Source organism: Macaca fascicularis, chromosome 12 (genome assembly GCF_037993035.2).
Source record: "Macaca fascicularis isolate 582-1 chromosome 12, T2T-MFA8v1.1".
NCBI classification, from domain to species: domain Eukaryota; kingdom Metazoa; phylum Chordata; class Mammalia; order Primates; family Cercopithecidae; genus Macaca; species Macaca fascicularis.
Genome location: NC_088386.1, coordinates 78698402 through 78723691, shown reverse-complemented (window position 1 = coordinate 78723691; position 25290 = coordinate 78698402). Strand labels below are relative to the sequence as shown.

Below are 25290 nucleotides of genomic sequence, written 5' to 3'. Positions count from 1 at the left end.
TTGTTGTGTACCCTACAACAAATCAAAAAATGGATGATCAAATATGGTAATATACATGAGAGAATATTATTCAGCCTTAAAAAGGAAATTCTGACATATGCTACAACATATATCAATCTTGAAGATATCATGCTAAATGAAATAAGCAAGTCACAAAAATACAAATACTGCAAGATGCCATTTATATGAGAAAGCATAGTCAAAATTTTGGAGCTAGAAATAATAGCAGTTGCTAGGACCTGGGAGAAGGGGAGGGGTATTATTTAATGGATACTTTCATTTTTGCAAGATTAAAAGAATTATGGCAATGGATAGTGATGATGGTTGCATTTTATGAATGTATTTAATATCACTGAACATCTCTTAAAAACTGTTTTAAGATGAGATGGGCACGGTAGCTCTCACCGGCAACCCAGCACTTTGGGAGGCTGAGGTAGGCAGATAGCTTGAGCCCAGGAGTTCAACACCAGCCTGGGCAACGTGGCAAACTCTACTAAAAAATACAAATTAGCCAGAAATGGTGGTATATGCCTGTAGTCCCAGCTACTCAGGAGGCTGAGGTAGGAGGATCACTTTAGCCCAGGAGGTTGAGGCTGCAGTGAGCTGTGTTTCCACCACTGCACTCCAGCCCAGGTGAGAGACCCTGTCTCCAAAAAAAAAAAAAAAAGTTAAGATGGTAATTTTTATGTAGTATGTATTGTACCACAAGAAAAAGTATTTTTTTAAAGAAATAACTGGCCGTGCCCAATGGCTCATGCCTATAATCCCAGCACTTTAGGAGGCTGAGGCGGGTGGATCATCTGAAGTCAGGAATTGAAGACCAGCCTGGCCAACATGGGAAACCCTGTCTCTACTAAAAATACAAAAATTAGCTGTGCATAGTGGTGGGTGCCTGTAATCCCAGCTACTCAGAGAATCACTTGAACCTGGGAGGCAGAGGCTGCAGTGAGCCAAGATCCTGCCATTGCACTCCAGCCCACACAACAAGAGCAAAACTCCATTAAAAAAAAATTAATAACTGGAAGTACTCTGGATGCCCTAAGTCACATGCATCCCAAAAGGTTAGAGATAAACCACAAAAATTCAGAGGACAACCACATTGGTAAAGTTATGAGGGGTTCACTGGTCTGGAGCATGCTAGGACTGCCCCTCACTAATGGATAAATTATTTCACCTTGATCCTCCTACCATTAAAAAGAGATACAGCACTTTATAGGCTTCTGGATTTTAGCAACACAAATTGTAGACAGGAAAACTCCTTTGACCCATTTCTTATGTGGCTTAGATTTTAAAGGGGCCCAGAGTGAGGGCGTTTGGGAGCAAGTTCAGGCTTATAGTACAAATAACTTGACATTTAGGCCATAGGACCTGGCAAATACCATGATGCCAGAGACATTCCTGGTAGACAAGGATGCTACATAGAGTCTCTGGCAAGCCCTGGTTGCATAAGTTGTAACACAGACCTTTAGGTTTCTGGAGTTAAGTCAGTCTTTCCGCAGCAGATAACTAGTCACTATTTAAAGAGTAGCTCCTCACATCAGAGCACATCAACTATGTGACCAGAGCTATCCATCACAAGCTGGGTATTGTCAGATCCACCAAACCCTAAGAATAGACCAGCATAGTAATAACTCATGGTACATTCAGGATGGTGCCCAAGCAGTTCCCAAGGCTCCAACTTTCATGAAAAGGTGGCCCATGTAACTTACCTCCAAGACACCAGCACCTTTCCCTCAGCTCATGGCTTTGTTGGGGTTCACCATTATCAGGTGACAGAGGAGGAAAAAACCCCGGGCTTGATTCACAGATAAATCAGCTTGGTATTTTACTGTAAACCAAAGACTGACTCCTGCCATATTAGCCTGAGTAGACTTGAAAGGCACAGATAAGGGAAAAGCTCCCTAGTGGCCTGAGCTTCAAGCAATAAACCTGGTCAGCACTTTGCTCATGATGTAACATAAAATTAAATGCTCACCAGACTTTGTCATCTTTCTAGGAATTTAGCTTGCTGAAGGTGCATTTTCTAGTCTATTCCTCAGGACACACTCAAGGGAAACACGTTCCCTGAACTCTTGCACGTTGATAGTGTCTGAGGAGCTATTTTTATACTTAATCAGTTTTGGTAGATACAAAATCTTTCACTCACATTTTCTTTCTACAAATATCTTAAAGGGGCTATTCTTTTTCCTCCTGACATAGTGCTGCTGTTTTAACTCTTGCTCTTGTAAGTCAGTTGCTGTTTTTGTCTAGTCAAACCCAGTTTGTATATTGCCATTGGTTGTTCTGGTATAATCTCAGGTAGGCAGGGTTTTTTTCAAAGTAGTCATTTGATTTTGTTCTGTATGTTGCATTTTTTCTTTTCTGTCTCTAAAGTTTGTCATATCCCTACTAATCCTTTTTATCTCTTTTCTTTCTGATTTCTAAAAGTCCTCCATTTTTATTTTTCATTTCTCTTACGGTATTATCTGTTGTTCATCAGTTGTCATTTATTCTAGTCTTAATTTATGGTGATTTTTTCCTCTATTACTACTATTTCCCCAAGTTCTTCAATTTTATTTTTGTTTTCTCATATCTTGTATCATTTTCTAAACATCTTAAAACTCAATTTTAAGTATACTCTATAGCTTTTATTCATTTTATGGGCATGCCTTTCTGGTGTGCTTTCAATGTCTACAGGGATGTTATTTTTTTCCTTATACTCTTTAACAACCTTGCATTGACTATAGTTTCATATCATTTATTTTTGTTTGAAGTCAGCTTCTCTGAGGTTTTAAAAGGAGGCTTAGTTCAGGGTAACTTTCCTAACATCACAGATATTCCACTTTTGTTGTTTTTATATAGTGTTCAAAAATAAGACAGCTTGCTTTCTGAAATTTTCCTGGATCTTTTAAACTAAATAATAGATACAAAGATGGGTAGGATATGATACTGGGAGAAATAACAAAATATAGCAAACAAGTATTTTTGGCCCAAAAGCAAACTTCACACTCCATGAAGGCCTATGCAAATAAATAAAACACTCCCTTCAATCAACAACCCTTTTAATAAAATGTGTATTAATTCAAATACAAATGCAGTGTAAAATGGAATTTAGTAGCCAGTTCTAAATTGAATAATTGAGTTCTACACATAATGAAATAGGATATAAATATAATCCTAAATTGGAAGAAAAAGACTTCAATGTAAAACTTTTCAGATGAAAATATACTTTATAAATGCATTTTCATTCATGCCAATACATTCCTCAGTATTACTTAGTAATACTTCCCAGTACTTTGGGAGGTCGTGGCAGGCAGATCACTTGAGTTCAGGAGTTCCATATCAACCTGGTCAACATGGCGAAATCCCGTCTCTACTAAAAATACAAAAATTAGCCAGGCATGGTGGCGCACGCCTGTAGTCCTAACTAATTGGGAAGCTGAGGCACAAAAATCACTTGAGCCCAGGAGGTAGAAGCTTCAGTAAGCCAAGATTGCACCACTGCACTCCAGTCTGGGTGATAGAGCAAGACTCTATCTCAAAAAAAAGATATTAATTATGTCCAGTGGGATACTGACATTGTAATTCCATGTAGAAATATTTTTTGATATATCCTCAAGTATTTAGAGTAAAATAACATTTTATCTGAGATGTGCTTTAAACAAAATAAAAGGGGAAGAAAAGAAACAAGTATGGCAAAATTTAATGGTAATTAAAGCTGGTATATAGTGGTTCATAACATATTTTCTCTTTCAAAAAGTACTTAAAGCTTTTTATAATAAACTGCCCTTTCAAAAAATGTTCAATACATATTGATATCATTTGGATATCCGTCCCCACCAAATCTCATGTTGAAATATGATCCCCGATGTTGGAAGTGGGGACTAGAGTGAGATGTTTAGATCATGGGGGCAGATGCCTCATGAATGGCGTGCTGCCCTCCCTGCAGTAATGAGTTCATGTGTGATCTGGTTATTGAAAAGTGTCTAGAACCTCCTTCTTCCTGCTCTCTTCCTCTCTTTCACCATGTGATATGCTCACTGTCCTTCAGTTTCCTCCATGAGTAAAGCATCACGCTTCTTGTACAGCTACAAGTCAAATAAACCCTGAGCCAAATAAACCTCTTTTATTTTTAATAAATTACCCAGCCTCAGGTATTCCTTTATAGCAATGCAAACAGACGAATACACATATCATTGACAAGGTTTATTATCAAGAAACTTTAGTAGTAAGTTTTTAAAAAGAATGCTCGTTTTAGAATACATCAAGAGGACATTCTGTGACAGGACATATACAAACAAGGATAATTAAAATATTAAATACTATCTAAATTAAAAGACCATAATTCAAATTGCTAATTATAATCTTTGTGTCAGTAGAAATAACTACAGTTCCCCTTCATGAAATTCACCCCCACGTTCTCATGAAGACTAAGAAGTCTCACCACAATTTCAGTTATTTAATTTACAATAATCAATGCTGAGTTTTCGGTGCTGAAGCATGCACTGTTACAGAAAGCACAAAATCCTATTCACAGGGATTTTTAGTTTTCTTTAAAATGTATCTCAAGCATCTTTTAAAGTGCGAGCTACAAAAAGGCTGTATCCTTAATGAAAAAGGCTTCTTTCTAAAAGAAGTATGAGACAGCTATCCAATATTGCAGGAACGGTTATATAACTAACCGAAGGAACCAGCAGCACTCTGCTAACTCGGTTTTAGTGTAGCAACCTCCTCCTTGGTCTTCTACTACCAGCCAAACATGTACTCCATTGCTTTGGATACAAGACTTTCATCTTTTTTTGGCGTTTGTCTGTCAGAAATAACCTATTAAAAACACACACACACACAAAGCTGTTAGGTTATTGTTACTTCAGTGTCATAGTCAATTCTAGAATTGCTCATTTAAAAGAGAAACACCAAAATGCATGTATAGCACTGAATTGTATATTTTTAAAATTAATATATGGACTTAGAATATCCTTATGCTTTTAAGAATGCCAAAATTTCATTTCTTTGGAAAAGCAAATAATATCTGTTTCTTAAATTAGAAAATTTAATAGCTGTGTGCAGTGGCTCATGTCTGTAATCCCAGCACTTTGGGAGGTCAAGGTGGGCAGATCACTCGAGGTCAGGAGTTCAAGACCACTATGGCCAACATGGCCCCATCTCTACTAAAAATACAAAAAATTAGCTGGGCGTAGTGGCACGTGCCTGTAATCTACTCAGGAGGCTGAGGTAGAAGAATCAACTGAACCCAGGAGGCAGAGGTTGCAGTGAGCTGGGATCGCACCACTGCACTCCAGCCTGGGCAACAGAGTGAGATTCCATCTCAAAACAAAAGAAAGAAAACTAAATAAAACAAAAGCTGCAAAAAATGGGAAATTTAAAATAACAGTAACAGAAACTAAAGAAACAGTTCTAGAATGATCTCCAAATTTCAGAGGAAGTCAAAAAACTGAACTACCACTATCTGCCCTACTAAAGCACAAGTGTTTCATGTACTGTGTTTGCAGGACCTGTTTCTGCAGCTGGTTAAGTTCAAACACTTGGCTACTCAGTAGGAGACAATAATATACTGAATGAGGTCATAATACTTCTACCATTCTTCGAAGAACATAATTAACTTCTTTAAGCTTTTTTGAAATGAGAAATTTTTTTCTGTCTGAATGGGAGTTGGTCAATGTCTTCATTTCAATAACCAAAGCTACTCCAACCTAAGGTTCTGCACTTTGGATACCATCAATTTAGTCACCAATTTAATAGTGCTTTAATGCGCCCTCATGTCAAAGATGTACATGGGATACATTTTGTATGTATGCAAATATAACTTAGAAAAAGCTAAAACAACTCTCAAAAAATTTTAAGGAATGGCAAATAAATTGTTCTTTAATTCATGATAACTTTCCAATTGGCCAAGATGCTAACTTTAAAAAAGAAAATTTTTAAAGTGTAAAGGTTTCATCAAGGTAATAGCCTCATCAAGAAACATTTAATAGCATACAAATCAACACAATGAAAAAGTTAAGCATGCTATGCACTCAGCCGCTAAGGTACATCTTTTTTTTATCTAATCCTTAAAATACCTGATAATCACTAGTAGAGGCTTTGTATGCTGTAGCAAGAGGTCTCATGGTAGAAATCCTAGGAGTACTTCCAGGTTGTGTTGGTGTACCTAGAGTTTTGATTGGTGGTGTAAAGGCTAAAGATGGAGATGATAAAGCACATCTGTCACTGCTTTCCATAACACTCTAGAGAAACAAAGAAACAACTCCTTTGTTTATAAAAGTAATACATATCATCCAGTATTACAGTCTACTTAGAAAGAAAATTTAATTAAAAGATAAGGATGAAATACTTTATTTGCTCTAATTAAACTTCCAAATAATTTTAAGCTTGAGAAAACATTTGCTCCTTAGGTAGCATGAGATTGAATGCTCAGCCAGAAATCTCACTTCAGTGACCTCAAACAATCTCAATACAACTATAGACCACAAAAATAAGAATTTCCTAAAACACTATGAAAAATCATCAAGGACAAAAAAAGTTCTTAGGGAAACCTGGAAAAGAATCAAAATCCAAAGATTTTTAATGCTCAGTAACCCCAAATATTCTCTGGCCTCTGCAAACATTTGTTACAACACAGTATTATAACTATATAACTACACTGCTATAACAGATTCTAAGAATAGGAACCACGTCTTGCTTTGTTCATTAATGTGTGTATACTGGCACCAAGCACAATGCCTGGAATGTAGTACAAGTTTACATATACTTAAAGAATGTTCACAATGATTTAACAAGCCACAAAGAACAGTTTAAATTGTACTCTGTACTATTTAATGAGTATATATAGAATAATTTTAAAATAGTTTGAAATAGAAATATTTTGAAACAAAAACCTTTGGCATTTAAAAGTTAACTATCAGTTAACATTCATACGAACTAATTCATTCTGAAATAGTACCATTCCATTTAAGTACTTTAAAGAATCTGGTATCGCTTTGCACAAGAAAGAGAATGAATTAGTAGTCAAGAGACCTAAAATCTAGGCCTCATCTGTAACAACTCTGGACAAGTTACTTAAGTTCTCTCGGTTTCTTTCCTTTATCTGAAAAATGAAGAAGTGAGGACAGATTATCTCTAAATTCTAAAGTCTATGATTAAATACCTTCGGCTTACCACAAAGAGTACTGTAAGTATCATCACATGTTACAAACTACGAAAAAGAGACACAGTGAAACCAAATGACACAACCATCAATTTCAATCCTTGGTCTTGTGTTCTTCATACAGATTAAGCTACTTTCCTTACATCACCAATAACTTACTTTGTCAATACATGGTTTTACACCAATCATGATGGATTCTCCAAAAATCCTCCCATCTTTGCTTAAGGCTTTCCGAGCCTGCAGTTTAGATTGGTAACGAATATGCATCCAATTTCCTGTATTAGACATCTGCACAGAATGAAATTCTCTTAAAATAGAAAATATATAAAATCTACATCTAATGAATTCTACTACAAAATAGAAACGTGAAGATAAATTTACTTCCATTTCATATTTGATGCCTTGTAAAAAGCTGTGAAGTTCAACAAAAATCATATTTAAAACAGCTTCAACAATCTCTCAATTCTCTACAATCAATATGTACATATTCTCTGAAAGTAAAATACTTCTCAAAATATGTTTATTGTAAAGAGATCATAGCAACACTTGCCATAAAATTATTTAAAACTACTCAATTTGATTTTGTATAGGAGTTAATTAAGTCAATCTCTAGTAACAAAAAAAGATTTGTTACTTATAACTTGTAGCACAAGGTAAGATAATTTTTTAAATTTTAGAACTATAAAGCTCTAAAAACTCTAAAAGCTCAGGAACCTCCTACTTCCTTTATCCCCAATAAAAGAAGCTCAAATTGGAAAACAGTAATATAATACTTGGTATAATCTATCTTTTTTAAGACTGTAAACTGTTTAAGGAAGGGGGTGAGAAGAGGTGGATTTTCAAACTCATTTTATCTCTTTTTATCAAAAACTATGCAACTTCCAGCCTTCCAGATTTCAAAGGATATACGATATCAAAACTTTTAAAAAAAATTAAGTTTAAAAAAAAAAATCCACAAAATTCAGAAGCAAAGTTTCTCTCAATTCACAATTTACCCCTCTTTAGTCAAAACTCTGAACTGAAAAAAAATTAAGCCTTACCACATGTTTTAAGATATTCCCATACTGTGCAAATTGTAATAATATGTAGGACGCAGATGCTTGAGGAAACCTGAAAAAAACAGTTGTCCAAAGAAAACAGTCAGCTTCTACTATCAATGTGAATGCAAATTACTACAAGATAATGTTTCAAGATACATTCCCCCCAGCTGTCTAGAACGTTAACAGGAGAGTGCTGATCATCCTGTTTTCCTCGATATGGGCTAATTCTGTCAACGACCAGTCACTCAAAAGCAAATACCTTAAAGTTAGTCTTATTCTGCCATTCTTCTCCACCCTCAAATTCTACCTCTGAAATCTCTAAAAATGCTACTCTCATTGTCATTATCCAGGTCTTAGAAAAAAACTATAAAGTTGCAGTTCTATATATGATTTATTTCAATATATGTACGTTAATATGTAATACATTTAAGTATACTACAGTTACGAAAAGATAAAGAATTTTAAATTATAAGCAAATCATTATACATTGAGCATCACTTAAAAATTCTGAAATTAAGTCTTATAACAAAGATAAAATTCAGCATCAATATCTATGGTATAGAATCACTTAAAAGGACAGTTACCAAAATTTGATTAGCCATATCTCTGCATGAGAAAATTCTAAGTAATTTTTACTTTCTTCTTTATAAAGTTCTGTATGGTTTGAATATTTTACAATGACACATTATTATTTTATAGTCCTAACAATAAAGCTATTTTCAATTTGAGAACAATAACCACTACCAACAGAATAGAAATGGCTATCTGGAGGCTCTCTAACCTCTAACTTCAGTTATCTGAAGACTGAATTAGAACCCTAAAGACAAAAAAAAAAAAAAATCTGAGTCTCAAAAATAAATCAGAAACCAAACACATTAAAAATCTATGTGAGGCCAGGCACGACGACTCACGCCTATAATACCAGCACTTTCGGAGGCCGAGGCAGGTGGATCACTTGAGGTAAGGAGTTCGAGACCAGCCTGGCCAACCTGATGAAACCCCGCCTCTACTAAAAATTAGCTGGGCATGGTGGCGGCACCTGTAGTCCCAGCTACTCAGGAGGCTGAGGCGGAAGAATCGCTTGAACCTGGGAGGGAAAGGTGGCAGTGAACTGAGATCATGCCACTGCACTCCAGCCAGTGACAGAGTAAGACCTTTTCTCAAAATAAATAAATTAATTAATTAAATCTGTATGAGTAACATATTCATGCAATCAGAACTGAAAATTCATTTGTATAAAATATGGACATGAAATTTCTAACCACAAAGAAAAACAACAAATAGGTTGGGTGCCTACAGGGCGGAGATAAAACAAAAATGAAAAGAAGGAAGAACGGCTGCAAGTGAGGGAAGTACTTAAGAAATAAAACATAATTCTAAACTCTTGGACCACTTTGAGTAGAAACTTACATTCTAATACTCTACAGTAGAATCACCCAAAACAATGAATGATATTTCATAACCCTAAGTCAGTAGGAAAAAGTTAAACTACCAAAGAAAGAACATATATAGTGCATCTTTCAGAGGTACTTCCCCATAAATGATCAAAATAAAATACTTTATCCCTTAAAGGAGAATGCTTCAGTTCTTGAAATTAAAGTCACAGAGGGTTGTTAAAACCTGAAAGTAAAAAAATAAATAGCTGGGAAAGTTAATATCTGAAATTTGAAAACATACTAGGAGTGCTTCAAGTAATTTATCTAATTACTGGAAATCTTAAAAGTTAAACCACTACTATTGAGCCTGAAAAACAGATTTAAGAGTGCGTATCTATTTTCAAAAACATGCAGCCAAGCTGGTTCATTACTGTTATCCCAACTACTCATAAGGCTGAGGCAGAAGGATTGCTTGAGGCCAGGAATTGGAGACTGCAGTGAGCTATGATCAAGCCACTGCACTCCAGCCTAGATGACAGAGACTGTCTCAAAAAAAAAAAAAATCAAAAACAAAAACAAAACAAAGCAAAAAGCCATTTTATGAGAGAATATAAAAATGTAAAAGAAGAAGAAGAAAAAAAAAAAACACGCCAGCCCAATTGCCATGGATATAGGACTGAGTATGGGCTTTCTAGAGAACAACAAAATGCAATGACCCTGCTTTTTACCTAAATAGAAATCAATAACACAGAAAATCTCTCTGGAAACATACACAAAAAACAGGTGGCAATCATTGCCTTAAAGAGGAGGAAAACTAGCTGGGGAGAAAAGCAAAAGGGAAGACTTCATTGTTCATTTTCACATACCTTTTGAACTTTTTAATTTTAAATAAATTGAATACACTAAACATTTATTGTGCACCTTTCTTCCTTCAAGGAGCTCAAGTGTTACTTTTATGTTTTTTAATCCCCCAAAAAAATATAATAGATAGATACATTCCAGTATCAGCATGTGATACAGTTCAGCTGTGTCTCCACCCAAATCTCAACTTGAATTGCACCTCCCAGAATTCCCATGTGTTGTGGGACGGACCCGGGGGAGGTAACTGAATTGGGAGGGCCGGTCTTTCCCATACTGTTCTCATGATAGTGAGTAAGTCTCAAGATCTGATGGGTTTATCTGGGGCTTCTGTTTTTGCTTCTTCATTTCCTCTTGACATCACCATGTAAGTTGCCTCCCGCCATGATTCTGAGGCCTCCCCAGCCATGTGGAACCGTAAGTCCAATGAAACCTCTTTTTCTTCCCTGTCTCAAGTATGTCTTTATCAGCAGCATAAAAATGGACTAACACAGTAATTGCTACCAGTAGAGTAGGGCATTGCTGAAAAGATACCCAAAAATGTGAAGCGACGTTGGCACTGGGTAATAGGCAGAGGTTGGAACAGTCTGGAGAGCTCAGAAGAAGACAGGCAAATGTGGGAAGTTTGGAACCTCCTAGAGACTTGTTGAACGGCTTTTACAAAAATGCTGATACTGATATGAACAATAAGGTCCATGCTGAGGTGGTCTCAGATGGAGATGAGGAACTTGTTGGGGACTGGAGCAAAGGTGACTCTTGCTATGTTTTAGCAAAGAGACTGATGGCATTTTGCCCCTGCCCTAGAGATTTGTGGAGCTTTGAACTTGAGAGAGATGATTTAAGGTATCTGGCGGAAGAAATTTCTAAGCAGCAAAGCATTCAAAAGGTGATTTGGGTGCTTTTAAAAGCATTCCATTTTAAAGGGAAACAGCATAAAAGTTCAGAAAATTTGCAGCCCAACAAGGCAGGAGAAAAGGAAAACTCATTTTCTGAGGAGAAATTCAAGCCAGCTGTAGAAATCTACATAAGTATAAAGAAGCCTAATGTTAAGGCCCAAGAGCATGGGGAAAATGTCTCTAGGGCATGTCAGAGCCCTTCAAGACAGCTAAACCCATCACAGGCCTGGAGGCCCAGGAGGAAAAAGCGGTTTCGTGGTCCGGGCCCAGGATCCCTGTGCTGTGTGCAGCCTAGGGACTTGGTGCCCTGTGTCCCAGCCTCTCCAGCCATGGCTGAAAGGGGCCAATGTAGAGCCTGGGCTGTGGCTCAGAGGGTGGAAGCCCTAAACCTTGGCAGCTTCCACATGGTGTTGAGTCTGTGGGTGCACAGAATCAAGAATTGAGGTTTGGGAACCTTCACCTAGATTTCAGAAGATGTATGGAAATACCTGGATGCCCAGGCAAAACTGTGCTGCAGGGGTGGGGCCCTCATGGAGAACCTCTGCTAGGGCAGTGTGGAAGGGAACTGTGGGGTCAAAGCTCCCACACAAGGTCCCTACTGGGGCACTGCCTAGTGGGGCTGTGAGAAAAGGGCCACCATCCTCCAGACCCCAGAATGGTAGATCCACTGACAGTTTGCACTGTGTGCCTGGAAAACCCACACACTCAGTGCCAGCATGGGAAAGCAGCCGGGAGGGAGCCTGTACCCTGCAAAGTCATAGGGGTGGAGCTGCCTAAGACCATGGAAACCCACCTCTTGCATCAGCGTGACCAGGAAGTCAAAGGAGATCATTTTGGAGCTTTAAAATTTGACTGCCCCGCTGGATTTTTAACTTGCATGGGGCCTACAACCCCTTTGTTTTGGCCAATTTCTCCCATTTGGAATGGCTGTATTTACCCAATTCCTAAACTCCCATTGTATCCAGGAAGTAACCAGCTTGCTTTTGATTTTACAGGCTCATAGGTGGAAGGGACTTGCCTTAGCTCAGATGAGACTTGGGACTGTGGACTTTTGGGTTAATGCTGAAATGAGTTAAGACTTTGGGGGATGTATCGGGAAGCCATGATTGGTTTTGAAATGTGAGGACATGAGATTTAGAGGGGCCAGGGATGAAATGAAATGGTTTGGCTGTGTCTCCACCCAAATCTCAACTCAAATTATATCTCCCAGAATTCCCATGTATTGTGGGAGGAATCCAGGGAGAGGTAATTGATTCATGGGGGCCAATCTTTCCTGTGCTATTCTCATGATAGTGAATAATTCTCATGAGATCTGATGGGTTTAGCAGGTGCTTCCACTTTTGCTTCTTCCTCATTTTCTCTTGACACCGCCATGTAAGAATGTCCTTCACCTCCCACCATGATTCTGAGGACTCTCCAGCCATGGAAACATAAGTCCAATTAAACCTCTTTTTCTTTCCAGTCTAGGGTATGTCTTTATCAGCATGAAAATGGACTAATACAGTATGGCAAATCATACTTTCAGAAACAAACCTTATATTGTACAGTATAAATATTAGCTTGAATATCAAAAGACCTAAGTTTTTGCTGGAGCTTTGCTAATAATAACTAGATATAAACTGCTGAATAAATCACTTAAGCTGCCTACACCTCAGTTTCCTCACCTGTAAAATAAAACATTGTACAATATGATCTCTAAGGTGTTTTACAGTGATATACATACACACACACACACACACACACACACACACACACACAATGGAATACTACTCAGCCATAAAAAGGAATTAATTAATGGCATTTGCAGCAACCTGGATGGAACTGGAGACTATTATTCTAAGTGAAGTAACTCACTTATTCTAAGTGAAGTAACTCGGGAATGGAAAAAGCAAACATCGTACGTTCTCACTCATAAGTGGGAGCTAAGCTATAAGGATGCAAAGGCATAAGAATGATGAAATGGACTTTGGGGACTCGGGAAAATGGCGGGAAGAGGCTGAGGGATAAAAGACTATAAACTGGGGTCAGTGTATATTGCTCAGGAGATGGGTGCACCAAAGTCTCACAAATCATGTAAAGGACTTACTCATGTAACCAAATACCACCTGTTCCCCAAAAACCTACGGAAATAAAAATTTTAAAGAAAGGTATTTTAAAGTATATTTTGGACCTAAAAATCTATTCAAAAATGTAACGAGGAGCGTCATACTCTGTTTCTATTAATATTCAATACTTTGTGACTAGAAAGTATCAACCCTGTGATGTGTGTGTGTGTGTGTGTGTAAATGTTCATTCTGTTAGTTCAAAACTGGTGAATTCCACTAGATATAGAGAACTAGTCACTAGAAAAAGGGGAGGAAGTCCCTAAGTCTAAAGGGACAACTGTATTCCATCTAGCAAATATGCTTAAGAGAAAATAAGCTGGGAAGAAATAAACAGACAAATGATTAAAAAAACTACAAACAAATATCAAACTCTAGTTAATGACATGCATGCTCAAGTGTCAGGGTAATATGTATTGTTGTCTACAACTTATCATGAAATGTACCAACAAAAAGAATGAATTGATAGATGGATGAATGATAGATAAAGCAAATGTAGCAAACTGTTAACCATAGAATCTAGGCAGTAGTAATATGGGTGTTTGCTATGCGCTTCTTTCCATTTTTCTGTATGTTTGATTATATTCGGTGGGGTTTTTAAAAGGCAAATGATCTAAAAACCTTACCCAAACACAGTCACCCAAGAGTCATCGAGGTGATCTTCTGAAGTCAAAGAATCTCCTTGAGTATAAAAAGGATCCAACTGGGCAGGAGATAATGTCGTCTTTCGTGGCTGACCGATACTTGCTGGACTAAACATACTTTGGCCTGTATTAAGATATTTAGCAAGTTAGTTACCAGTATAAACACTTTGATTGATTCTAAATCAAAAATCTTAGTTTTAAATGATAAAGTCTAATAAAGTTGGCAATTACATAAATAGTTCAAAACATACAACTGTGGTCAAATAGCAATTTCATGCTACCACACAATTAGAGGAAGTAATAATTGGGCATAGTTTATAATTTTGCAAATGTTTTATTATGTATGATAAATTATCTAAATGCTTTATTAAGCATGTCTGGTTAAGCCGGCACCAGAAGGATATCCCAGGCAATCTCAAAGACTTCTGCTGGTTTCATCTTCCAAACCTACCACTTTTATCACAGCACCTCTGCCTTAAGAACATGTAAAAATGTATTACCCACAGAACAAAATCTGAATGCCTCAGCCTTGGCTATACAGTTGCAATCTTACTTTGCCCGTATGCACTAAACAATATCTACCCTACCCCTTAAAATGTGAATGCAATTTCCTTTTATTCAGGTCATTTCTACTTAAAATGTCTTATCCTTTTATTTCTTATTCTTCAGTAACAGCCAGCAATTAATGAGTACTTCCATGTATCCAACATGCCATGCTAAACAAACACTTTACAAATTCATTTTATCTCAGAAGCACTGTCCAATTAAGGTTATACATTTGTGAGAAACAGAGACTATTTCCCTTTCATCTTCACAGTAGCAATCATGATTTATTCATTCACAAAATATTTTGTCAGCACTTAAATATGCACCAAGCATCAACCTAGGTATTGAAGGTATAGCAGTAAACACATTAGACAAATAAAAACAAAAAATCCATCCCTACTGGAGCCTACATTCTAGAGAAAGAGAGACATATAAGTAAATACTTAGTGTGCTACAAAACTAAAAATACTATAGGGAAAAAAAAAATAAAGCAGAGAAGGGAGACAGGGCCAATTTGTGTGGATGGGTTAAATGAAAAAGGATTTCACTCAGGTGCGTTAAAGCAAAAACCTGAAGGACAAGGGAAGCAAAACAATATTTGAAGAAGTGAACATTCTGTGGAGAAAATAATAAAACCAAGGCCCTGAGGAAAGACATGACTGGTTTTAGATGAACACAACAAGGCCACTATTTGCACAGTGAGTGGGGGGGATGTGAGATGAGAACAAGGATATGAAAGCAGAGAGGCAGCAATATGCCAGATCATGAAGAAAAACCTTATAAAGCCACTGTAAAAGCCAAAGCTCTAAGTGAGGTAGGAAACCAACAGAAAATTCTGAGCAAGCGTGACATAACGAGACTAAAACTTTGATAGTAAAAGGTAGCATTTTAAGGGCCAGGCCAGTGGCTCACGCCTGTCATCCCAACACTTTGGGAGGCCTAGGCGAGCAGATCATGACGTCAGGAGTTCGTGACTGGCTTGGTTAACATGGTAAAACCCCATCTCTACTAAAAAATACAAAAATTAGCCAGGTGTGGTGGCACATGCCTGTAATCCCAGCTCCTCGCGAGGCTGAGGCAGGAGAATCGCTTGAACCCAGGAGGCGGAGGCTGCAGTGAGCTGAGATAGCGTCACCGTGTTCCAGCCTGGGTGATAGAGAGACTCTGTCTCAAAAAAAAAAAAAAAATAGGTAGCATTTTATTAAGTGATTATTATACTTTACGAGTGTAATTACATTTAATCCTAACAATCCTATAAAATCGGTCCAATTAGTCCATTTAACAAATTAGGAAAATGATAATATTAAATAACAGTAGGGAAGTTGGAATTCCAATCCAGGCAATAGGAATCCAAAGCATGAGCTCTGAGGCAGTAATCTAGTTAACATGTTTATTTCTTATGGCGGTACTACAAGCGTGGTCTGGAGACCCTTGGCTCCCCCAAGACCCTCTCATGAGATCAGCCAACTCAAAATTATTTTCACAAAAACATGAAGTTTCATTTGTCTTTTTCTCAGTCTCTTATGAGTGTACAATGGAGTTTTCCAGAGGCAACTTCATGTGATTATGTGATTCAACGGACTCAGGTTGAACAGAGAAGCAGATTCATGAGAATTCAGAGGTATTTTATTAAGCCAGACACTAAAAAGATTTTTAAAACAAAAACAATGTCACTCTTTCCACAAAATTTTTTTTATCTTTAGAAAATAGTTACTGTTCACTTCAAAAAGGGTTGTTTATATGAAATAACTTTATTTTTAAATCAGTTAATAGTTAAGTTTTAAAATTTTCTGTTTTAATTTTGAATGCAGTAAATATTGATAGCTATAAGCTATATAAACGAAAGCTCTTTAACTGTTAAGAGTAAAAACAAGGTAAAAACTATAAAACTAAGACGTTTGAGAACCACTGTTCTACAGGTCAATGCACATGAGTCACGCTCCTTAACACATGGAGGCTACTTAACACATTCTAACTATTGTATATATCTCCTGGCTTGTCATTTATCCTTAATTCCCAAATGAGCTGAAAACCATCCTAACTCATTCCAAAGTGTTTACAGTCACCTGGATTTCTCAATGTTCTCAAGAAACCAAAAAGACTATCTATAGAAAGTGGGGGGAAAAGCTACTGTGATAAAAAGCTTGACTTTGCACCATGGCTCATGGCTGTAATCCCAGCGCTTTGGGAGGCCAAGGCAGGAGGATTGCTTGAGCTTAGGAGCTCGAGATCAGCTTGGGCAACATGGTGAAATCCTATCTCTACTAAAAATACAAAAAATTAGCTGGGCGTAGTGGTGTGCGCCTGTGGTCCCAGCTATTTGAGACGCTGAGATGGAAGGATCACTTGAGCCTGGGACATGGAGGTTGCAGTGAGCCAAAATTGCGCCACTGCATTCCAACCTAAATGACAGAGTAAGACCCCCCATCTCAAAAAAAATGTATATGTATATTTGATAAAAATAACTTATTAAAGAAGTGGGTAAAGAACATGAATAGACATTTTTCAAAAATACAAATGGCTAAGAGGTATATGAAAAAATGCTCAACATCACTAATCATCAGAGAAATGCAATTCAAAACTACATTATCATCTTACCCTAGTCAGAATGGCTATTGTCAAACAAAAAAAACAAAGAGATGCTGGCAAGGATGCAGAGAAAAAACTCATACACTGATAGTGAGAACAGAAATTAGTACAACCTCTATAGAAAGCCATATGGAGATTTCTCAAAGAACTAAAAATAGAACTACCATTCAATCCAACAATCTCTCTTATTGGGTATCTAACCAAAGGAAAAGAAATAATATACCAAAAAGACCACAGGACTTGTAAGTTTATCACAGCACTATTCACAATAGCAAAGATATGGAATCAACTAAGGGTCCATCAATGGGTGAGTGAATAAAGAAAATGTGGTATACATACACAATGGAATATTATTCAGCCATTAAAAAGAAAGGAATCAATTTTGTAGCAACATGGATGGAATTGGAAGTCAGTATCTTAAGTGAAACAACACAGGCACAGAAAGACAAACATCACATATGCTCACTCATAAGCAAGTGCTTTAAAAAGTATTCACAAAAATCAGTAGCATTTATATATGGCAATAACATTCAAGCTGAGAACTAAATCAAAAATGTAATCCCATTTACAATAGCCACATACAAAAAAAAAAATTAAAATACTTAGGAATACATCTACCCCAGGAGGTGAAAAATCTCTACAAGGAGAACTCCAAAGCACTGATGAAAGAAATCACAGATGACACAAATGGAACAACATTCCATGCTCATAGATTAGAAGAATCAATATCATTAAAATGACCATATTGCCCAAAGGAATTCAACACATTTTCAATCAAATAACCAACATCATTTTTCACAGAATTATAAAAAACTACTCTAAAATTCACAGAGAAGCAAGAAGAGCCCAAATAGCCAAAGCAATCCTAAGCAAAAAGAACAAAGCCAGCAGCATCATTGGCCTAGGCAAAGACTTTATAACTAACATTGCAAAAGCAAATACGACAAAAACAAAGATTGACAAGTTGGACCTCATTAAACTAATGACTTTCCGCACACAAAAGAAACTATCAAAAGAATAAACAACCTACAGAATAGGAGAAAATATGTTCAAAGTATGCATCCAACAAAGGAATCTGTAAGGAACTTAAATTAACAAGAAAAAAACACATTAAAAAATGGGCAAAGGACATGAGCAGGCATTTCTCAGAAGAAGATATGCAGGTGACCAACAAACATAAAAAAATGTTCAATGTCACTAATCAGAGAGACTGCAAATCAAAACCACAATGTGATACTATCTCACACCAATCAAAATGGTTACTATTAAAAAGTCAAAAAATAGGCCAAGCCCAGTGGCTCACACCTGTAATCCTAGCACTTTGGGAGGCCAAGTCATTTGGATTGCCTGAGGTCAAGAGTTCGGGACAAGCCTGGCCAACATGGCGAAACCCCATCTCTACTAAAAACACAAAAACTAGCTGGGCATGGTGGCGGGCGCCTGTAGTCCCAGCTACTTGGGAAACTGAGACAAGAAAATCACTCGAACCCAGGGAGCAGAGGTTGCAGTGAGCCGAGATCGTGCCACTTCACTCCAGCCTGGGTGACAGTGAGATTCCATCTCAAAAAAAAAAAAAAAAAAAAAATCAAAAAATAAGAACGTAGGCCGGGCGTGGTGGCTCAAGCCTGTAATCCCAGCACTTTGGGAGGCTGAGACGGGCGGATCACAAGGTCAGGAGACCAAGACCATCCTGGCTAACACGGTGAAACCCCGTCTCTACTAAAAAATACAAAAAAAAAAACTAGCCGGGCGAGGTGGCGGGTGCCTGTAGTCCCAGCTACTCAGGAGGCTGAGGCAGGAGAATGGCGTGAACCTGAAAGGCGGAGCTTGCAGTGAGCTGAGATCCGGCCACCGCACGCCAGTTTGGGCGACAAAGCGAGACTCCGTCTCAAAAAAAAAAAAAAAAAAAAAAAAAAAAAAAGAATGTAAGAATGTTGGTGAGGCTGCAGAGGGAACCCTTATATGCTGTTGGTGGGAGTGTAAATTAGTGCAGCCCCAGCAGAAAGCGGTTTGGAGATTTGTAGAACTCAAAATAGCACTACTATTTGAACATCTTGTTGTCTAGTAAGGTATAGAATAGCGTTCTGGATAAAATAGATTATTTAATAAGCTTAATAGATGTGAGGTGATCTGAAACATATTTTTCCTAGAGGAAAGTTTACATTAATAGGTTAAATTAGATTAGTTCTAGTTTCTAACTTTGAATTCAAAGCAGTCTAGGAACTCAAATTGTTTAGCAACCCTAAAGAGGTAAGATTTTTGAAACACTTTTTTTTTTGCGACAGAGTCTTGCTCTGTTGCCCAGGCTGGAGTGTAGTGGTGCAATCATAGCCCACTGCAACCTCCGCCTCCTGGGTTCAAGGGTTTCTCCTGTCTCTGCTTCTGGAGTAGCTGGGATTACAGGTGTGCGCCACCACAGCCAGTTAATTTTTGTATTTTTAGTAGAGACGAGGTTTCACCAGGTTGGCCAGGCTGGTCTCAAACTCCTCACGTCAGGTGATCTGCCCGCCTTGGTCTCCCAAAGTGCTGGAATTACAAGCGTGAGCTACCATGCCCAGCAGACTTTTGAAATTCTTAAGTGATTATATTTTTTTCTCTTCAGTTAGAATGATATTATTGCATTATAGCTTTTACTTGACAACTCTTTTGATCCTGTCCAGGCTGTAGTTTTGTTTTGATATCATTTGGAGGCAAGACATGGACATCATTCCTAGAAGTCTTTTAGATTTGACTTTATAAATTAACATTTGTGCTGTAATTGAAGTTATATATTACTAACAACAGTTAACTTTTTTAAGTTCTTGTCTATTGTCGCATTTTATTTTTGGAGTAACACCTAAGTCTTGTGTTACAGGTTCATTATAAACATAATAACTAAGTAATATTTGTTAAACCTTTTTAAAAATTTTCTTTCAGGTAATCTTCAACTATACGGGACAGTTTTTTTTTTATTTGTACAAATGTACGGGGTAGATGTGCAGGAATACTAAAGTACATCATCCTATAATACATTTAACAATTTATTTCCCTCATCGCCACAGAAGCATTTAATACGTATAGGCTGAGTATCCAAAATCTGTAAATACAAAATCCAAAATGTTCCAAAACCTGTAACTTTTGGAGCACGAGCATAACACTCAAAGGAAATTTCAGATTTTCAACGCTCAACTGATAAGTATAATGCAAATATTCCAAAATCTGAAACTCTTCTGGTCCAAAGCAGTTCTGATAAGGGATACTCAACCTATTCAATATATTTCTAGAATAAGGCTAATTTAAAATGAAACATCCCACTTTGACAAGAGATATATTTTTAAGAATCTGCTTATCAACTAAGTTACCAACTATTGCTTTACTAAGTAAGCAAAAGCATATATTTATACAAAAGATACTCTTAACTAATTTTAGTTACTACAAAGATTGCATTAACAAACCAAAGACAGTAAAAGGCATTTAATCTGAAGCCAATCCAAATTTTCTATGGTCTATATGCATTACCATTAAGATAACATTTAGTTATGCTACATCATGTAATAACCTTCAAGCAAGAAATTAAATGAAGGTTCAAATTATGACAACCATTACAACCTTTAAAAATAAAATCAAAAATAAGTCTCAAACGAATAAGCAATCTAATTTTTGCCCTGTCAACTACTCTGAGTAACATAATTACTTATACATAATCTAAAACTATTTACATAACTTTAGCATAATTGCCCCCCACCTAGTTAATGTTTAATTGCTCCACTGATTTTACTTCCTTTCAATCAGACTTCTGGTGCCCACACGCCATGCTTTATAAGATGAAAATAAAGTATGCCTATCAAACCACATCAAATCGGAGTGTAATGTGTCTCCCTGAGTAAATCACTATCCAAACATTCTTCCTAAAACTGGATTAAAGCAGAGGGCAAAAGACCTTATTACCCTTTATGACAATGTCTTCAATTAAAGAAAGATTCAATTATTTCAAAATAGACCACTAACCTAAATGAAAACAAAAGAGATTAAAAGATAAGTAAATTTTAAACAGATATAAGCCAAATGAAACTTAGAAAAAAAGAGGTTTCTGGCAGTGTTAACTTCTTAGCATGAAACAAAGTAGCACAAAATGTACTAAGGGATTTGGTCTCTGCTCAATGAGAGGAGGAAGACTGGAGATTCAACTCAACCATTTGATTGATAATTCAATCATGCCCACGTAATGAAACTCCAATAAAAACTGTGAACATAGACGCTCCAGTGAGCTTCCCTCGTTGGTAGTACTCCATGTATATTGCTATACATTGACAATGGGAGGATAACACATCTCCCTTCACATTTGGAACCCTTTCCAACTTCGCCCTATGTCTCTTCCTTTGGCTGGCTCTACTTTGTTTCTTTTTGCTGTAATAAAACTGTAACCATGAGTACAGCACTTTCAGTGGGGCTGTGAGTCTTTCTAGTAAACTACCAAACATTACAAGCAGCCTTGGGAATCTCTTACTTTATAGACAGTTGGTCTAAAGTGATCGTTTCAAACTTAACAGCTAGTATCTGAAGTAAGGATAATCTTATAAGGACTATTTAATCAGACTTTGTAGTATGGCACACACATTGTACCCAAAAAGCGTACTGAACAGTGGGTATAATGTTCAATCAAGCATAGTGAACTGAACCCTGTATTCACTTGTAATCCCTTGCAAACACCTAATGACAGACACTCTAAAAAAGTTTCAGGTTTTGGGGACAATGATACTGTGGAAAACTCCTGGCTGAACTTAAGGAAAACTAGTGTAAAGTATATAATAAGGGCTTAGAGGCCAGGCCTCTCCTTATCCCAGGCAGCCAGATAACTGTCACTTTCCCAATCCACCCTCAAAGACCAAAGAGTTTGTCTCTGGAGAAAAGGAACCTAAACAGCTCAAAACTCAATGAGTCTGACAGCAGAAGACAACTGTAATGAGATTAAGTGAAAATCTGCACACTGAAAAGGAGACTTGCCCCTGCCTAGATTCAGAACACCAGCTTAGGCAATAAGGCTATTAAAAGATTCTTCTTTGTGAACACTTAAAGGTGAAGCCCAGTAAGATACAAAACAGCTTCTCTCCATCAATTCTACCCTGCTGCCAATACTGAACCCTATACACACAGTTATTCCAAGTAGCTTTCTAGTGCCTCATTTGATAAATATTTGCTCACCAGCAATGACAGAGGGGTTAAAAAAAAAAAAAAAAAAAAAAAAAAACCAATAACTAGAAGAGACGAGACAGTAAGAGCAGGAATAAAAAAGACTGCTATTAACCTCACTGCTAGGACATTTTACCTATGAAAGAACAGAATGCTGTATTTCTAAGTATATTCAAAGAATAACAACAAAAATGTTCCCGGAATTAAAATGACAGAGAAAATAAAAAACTGATTGAGATGGTGGGGCACGGTGGCTCACACCTGTAGTCCCAGCACTTTGGGAGGCTGATGAAGGTGGATCACTTGAGGTCAGGAGTTCGAGACCAGCCTGGCCAACATGGTGAAACCCTGTCTCTACTAAAAATACAAAAAATCAGCCCGGAATGGTGGCGCACCATCTGTAGTCCCAGCTACTTGGGAAGCTGAGGAGGAGAATCACTTGAACCTGGGAGGCAGGTTGCAGTGAGCAGAGATTGCATCACTGCACTCCAGCCTGGGCAACTCCATCTCAAAACAAAAAAAAAAAGCCAAAACACACACACACACACACACACACACACACACACACACACACACACCATTTGAGAAAATCTCTCAGAAAGTAGCATACAGATATAAATGATAACATAAAAGGGAAGAAATAATTAGAAATCTCTGCAGTAATGCAACACACAAACAGAAATAATTCCAAAAAAGGGAACACAGAAAGCAGAGAGAAAGCAATTGTCAAGCAAATAATACAGGGAAGTTTCTCAGAACTGAAGAATATAAGCTTCTTGATGCCAAGGATCCATCAATTCCCCAGAAAAACAATTTAAAAAGCTCTACACCTAGTCACATTTGTGAAACTGAGAATACCAACCATAGAGATACCATAAATTTTGGAAAACAGGTCACACAGAAATACTCAGGAATCATCACCACAAATGGCTTCCACAGAACACTGGAAGGCAGAAGACAATGGAATGATGCCTCCAAAATTCCAACCTACCAACCTACGCTATCAGTCAAGTGTGAAGACTGAAAATAAAGCATTTCTGACATGAGGTCTTAGATTTTTACTTCCTAAGCAAGCTTTTTTAGAAAGCTACTCAAATATATTCTTCACCAAAACCAGGACATAAAGAGGAAGGGATGCTTTCTAGGAAAAAGAACTCGATGCTAGAAACTTGCAAGTCCTAGGATGACAGTCATACACCATGCCAAAACAAGAAATCAAGACAGAGGCTAAGAGAGAGAAATTCTCAGTTTAAAACAAAGAAAAATGTGCTTGAAAAATGAGTGTACTAAAATAGGTGTATACCATAGCAACAGAATGTTTGCTTAAAATAAAGGGAACAAATGGCACATAGAAAAAAAATACAATTATTAGCTATTGGAGAATCAAGAGTTTTACAGAAAGAACAGTATTAATTGGTTCAGCACTGAGCAGTATTTACATAGTCACAATACAAACACTGACAAAGGAATAAAATTAGATATAACTATATTCAGATAATATGAGGGGAAAATACAGTATCTTCAATTACTTTAAGAGAAATACAGCAAAATTAAAAACTGAAAATTAAGAATTAGCAATATGATGATATGTGGCTGGCTAAATAATAACCCTCCAAGATAACAAAATCCTAATCCCTGAAATCTGCGAATGCTATCTATGTGGCAAAAGGGATCTTGCAGATGCGATTACAGATCCCAAGATGGGGAGATTATCCAGGTGGGCCCTATATGTAACCACAAGTATCCTTACAAGAGGGAAGTAGAAGGAGATTTTACTTCGGAGAAGATTATGTGATTATGGAAGCAGGGATTGGAATGACATGCTTTGAAGATGGAGGAAAAAGGCATAAACAAGAATCCAACTAGATGCTTAAAAAAAACAAGGAAGCTGATTGTCCATAGAATCTCCAGAGGTAATCCTATCAACACCTTGACTTTAGCCCAGTGAAACTGATTTTGGATTTCTGACTTCCAAAACTCTAAGAGAATGAACATAAAGTGTTTTAAGTCACTACATTTGTGGTAATTTGTTATAACAGCAAGAGTAAACTAATCTAGCATCTCATTTGGACATGAAAGTAAATTCCAAAAAGAACAGCTCTAAGATCTGGACTGGCTAGTTCAAAATAAGGTTAAAGATTATTGCATTTTGTTATAAGTATTTAAGTTCTATTTAATTTTCTTTTTTTTTTTTTTTCTTTTTTTTGAGATAGAGTTTTGCTCTTGTTGCCCAGGCTGGAGTTCAGTGGTGCAATCTTGGTTCACTGCCACTTCCACCTCCCCAGTTCAAGCGATTCTCCTGCCTCAGCCTCCTGAGTGGCTGGGATTACAGGCACCCACCACCATGCCTGGCTAATTTTTTGTAGTTTTAGTAGAGATGGGGTTTCACCATGTTGGCCAAGCTGATCTTCAACTCCTGACCTCAGGTGATCCACCCACCTTGGCCTCCCAAAGTGCTGGGATTACAGTAAGCTCTATTTAATTTTCTAAAACTATCTGAATTTATTATTTTGACTAAAACATAAATATTGCCACCACCGTAACTAGAAACCACTCAATGGTAGCCTAATCTGACATGAGAGTAAATAAAATTTTGGTGACTATCAAAAATAAGATTATCCTAGATTATCCAAAAAGGCCCAATATAACCAACAAGGTCTTAAAGAGGGAAGAGGAAAGGAAAAGAATGATGTAGAAACACTGCTGGCTCTGAAGATGGTAGGGGGACACAAGTCAAAGAATGTGGGCAGCCTCCAGAAGTTGGAAAAGAAAAAAAAAAATTATCCTCTAGAGCCTCCAGAAAGGAATGCAGTCCTGCTAACATCTTGATTTTAGTCCACTGAGGCCTACTTCAGACTTCTGATCTCCCCAACTGTAACACAATACATTCGTGTTGTTTTAAGCCATTAATTTGTGATAATAT

General features: G+C 37.2%; 1 protein-coding gene across 1 annotated transcript in view; it reads right to left on the bottom strand.

Annotated features, from left to right (window-relative positions):
* Positions 1 to 4170: 4170 nt before the first annotated feature.
* Positions 4171 to 25290, bottom strand: part of NUP35 (nucleoporin 35) — a 36275-nt gene continuing 15155 nt past the window's right edge. The window contains exons 5-9 of the mRNA XM_005573661.4: positions 14046 to 14187; positions 8188 to 8257; positions 7307 to 7435; positions 6063 to 6227; positions 4171 to 4803 (exon numbers count right to left, since the gene is read on the bottom strand). Coding sequence (XP_005573718.2) covers positions 4726 to 4803; positions 6063 to 6227; positions 7307 to 7435; positions 8188 to 8257; positions 14046 to 14187 — 584 coding nt within the window. The 3' untranslated portion in view covers positions 4171 to 4725. The remainder of the gene's footprint in view (positions 4804 to 6062; positions 6228 to 7306; positions 7436 to 8187; positions 8258 to 14045; positions 14188 to 25290) is intronic.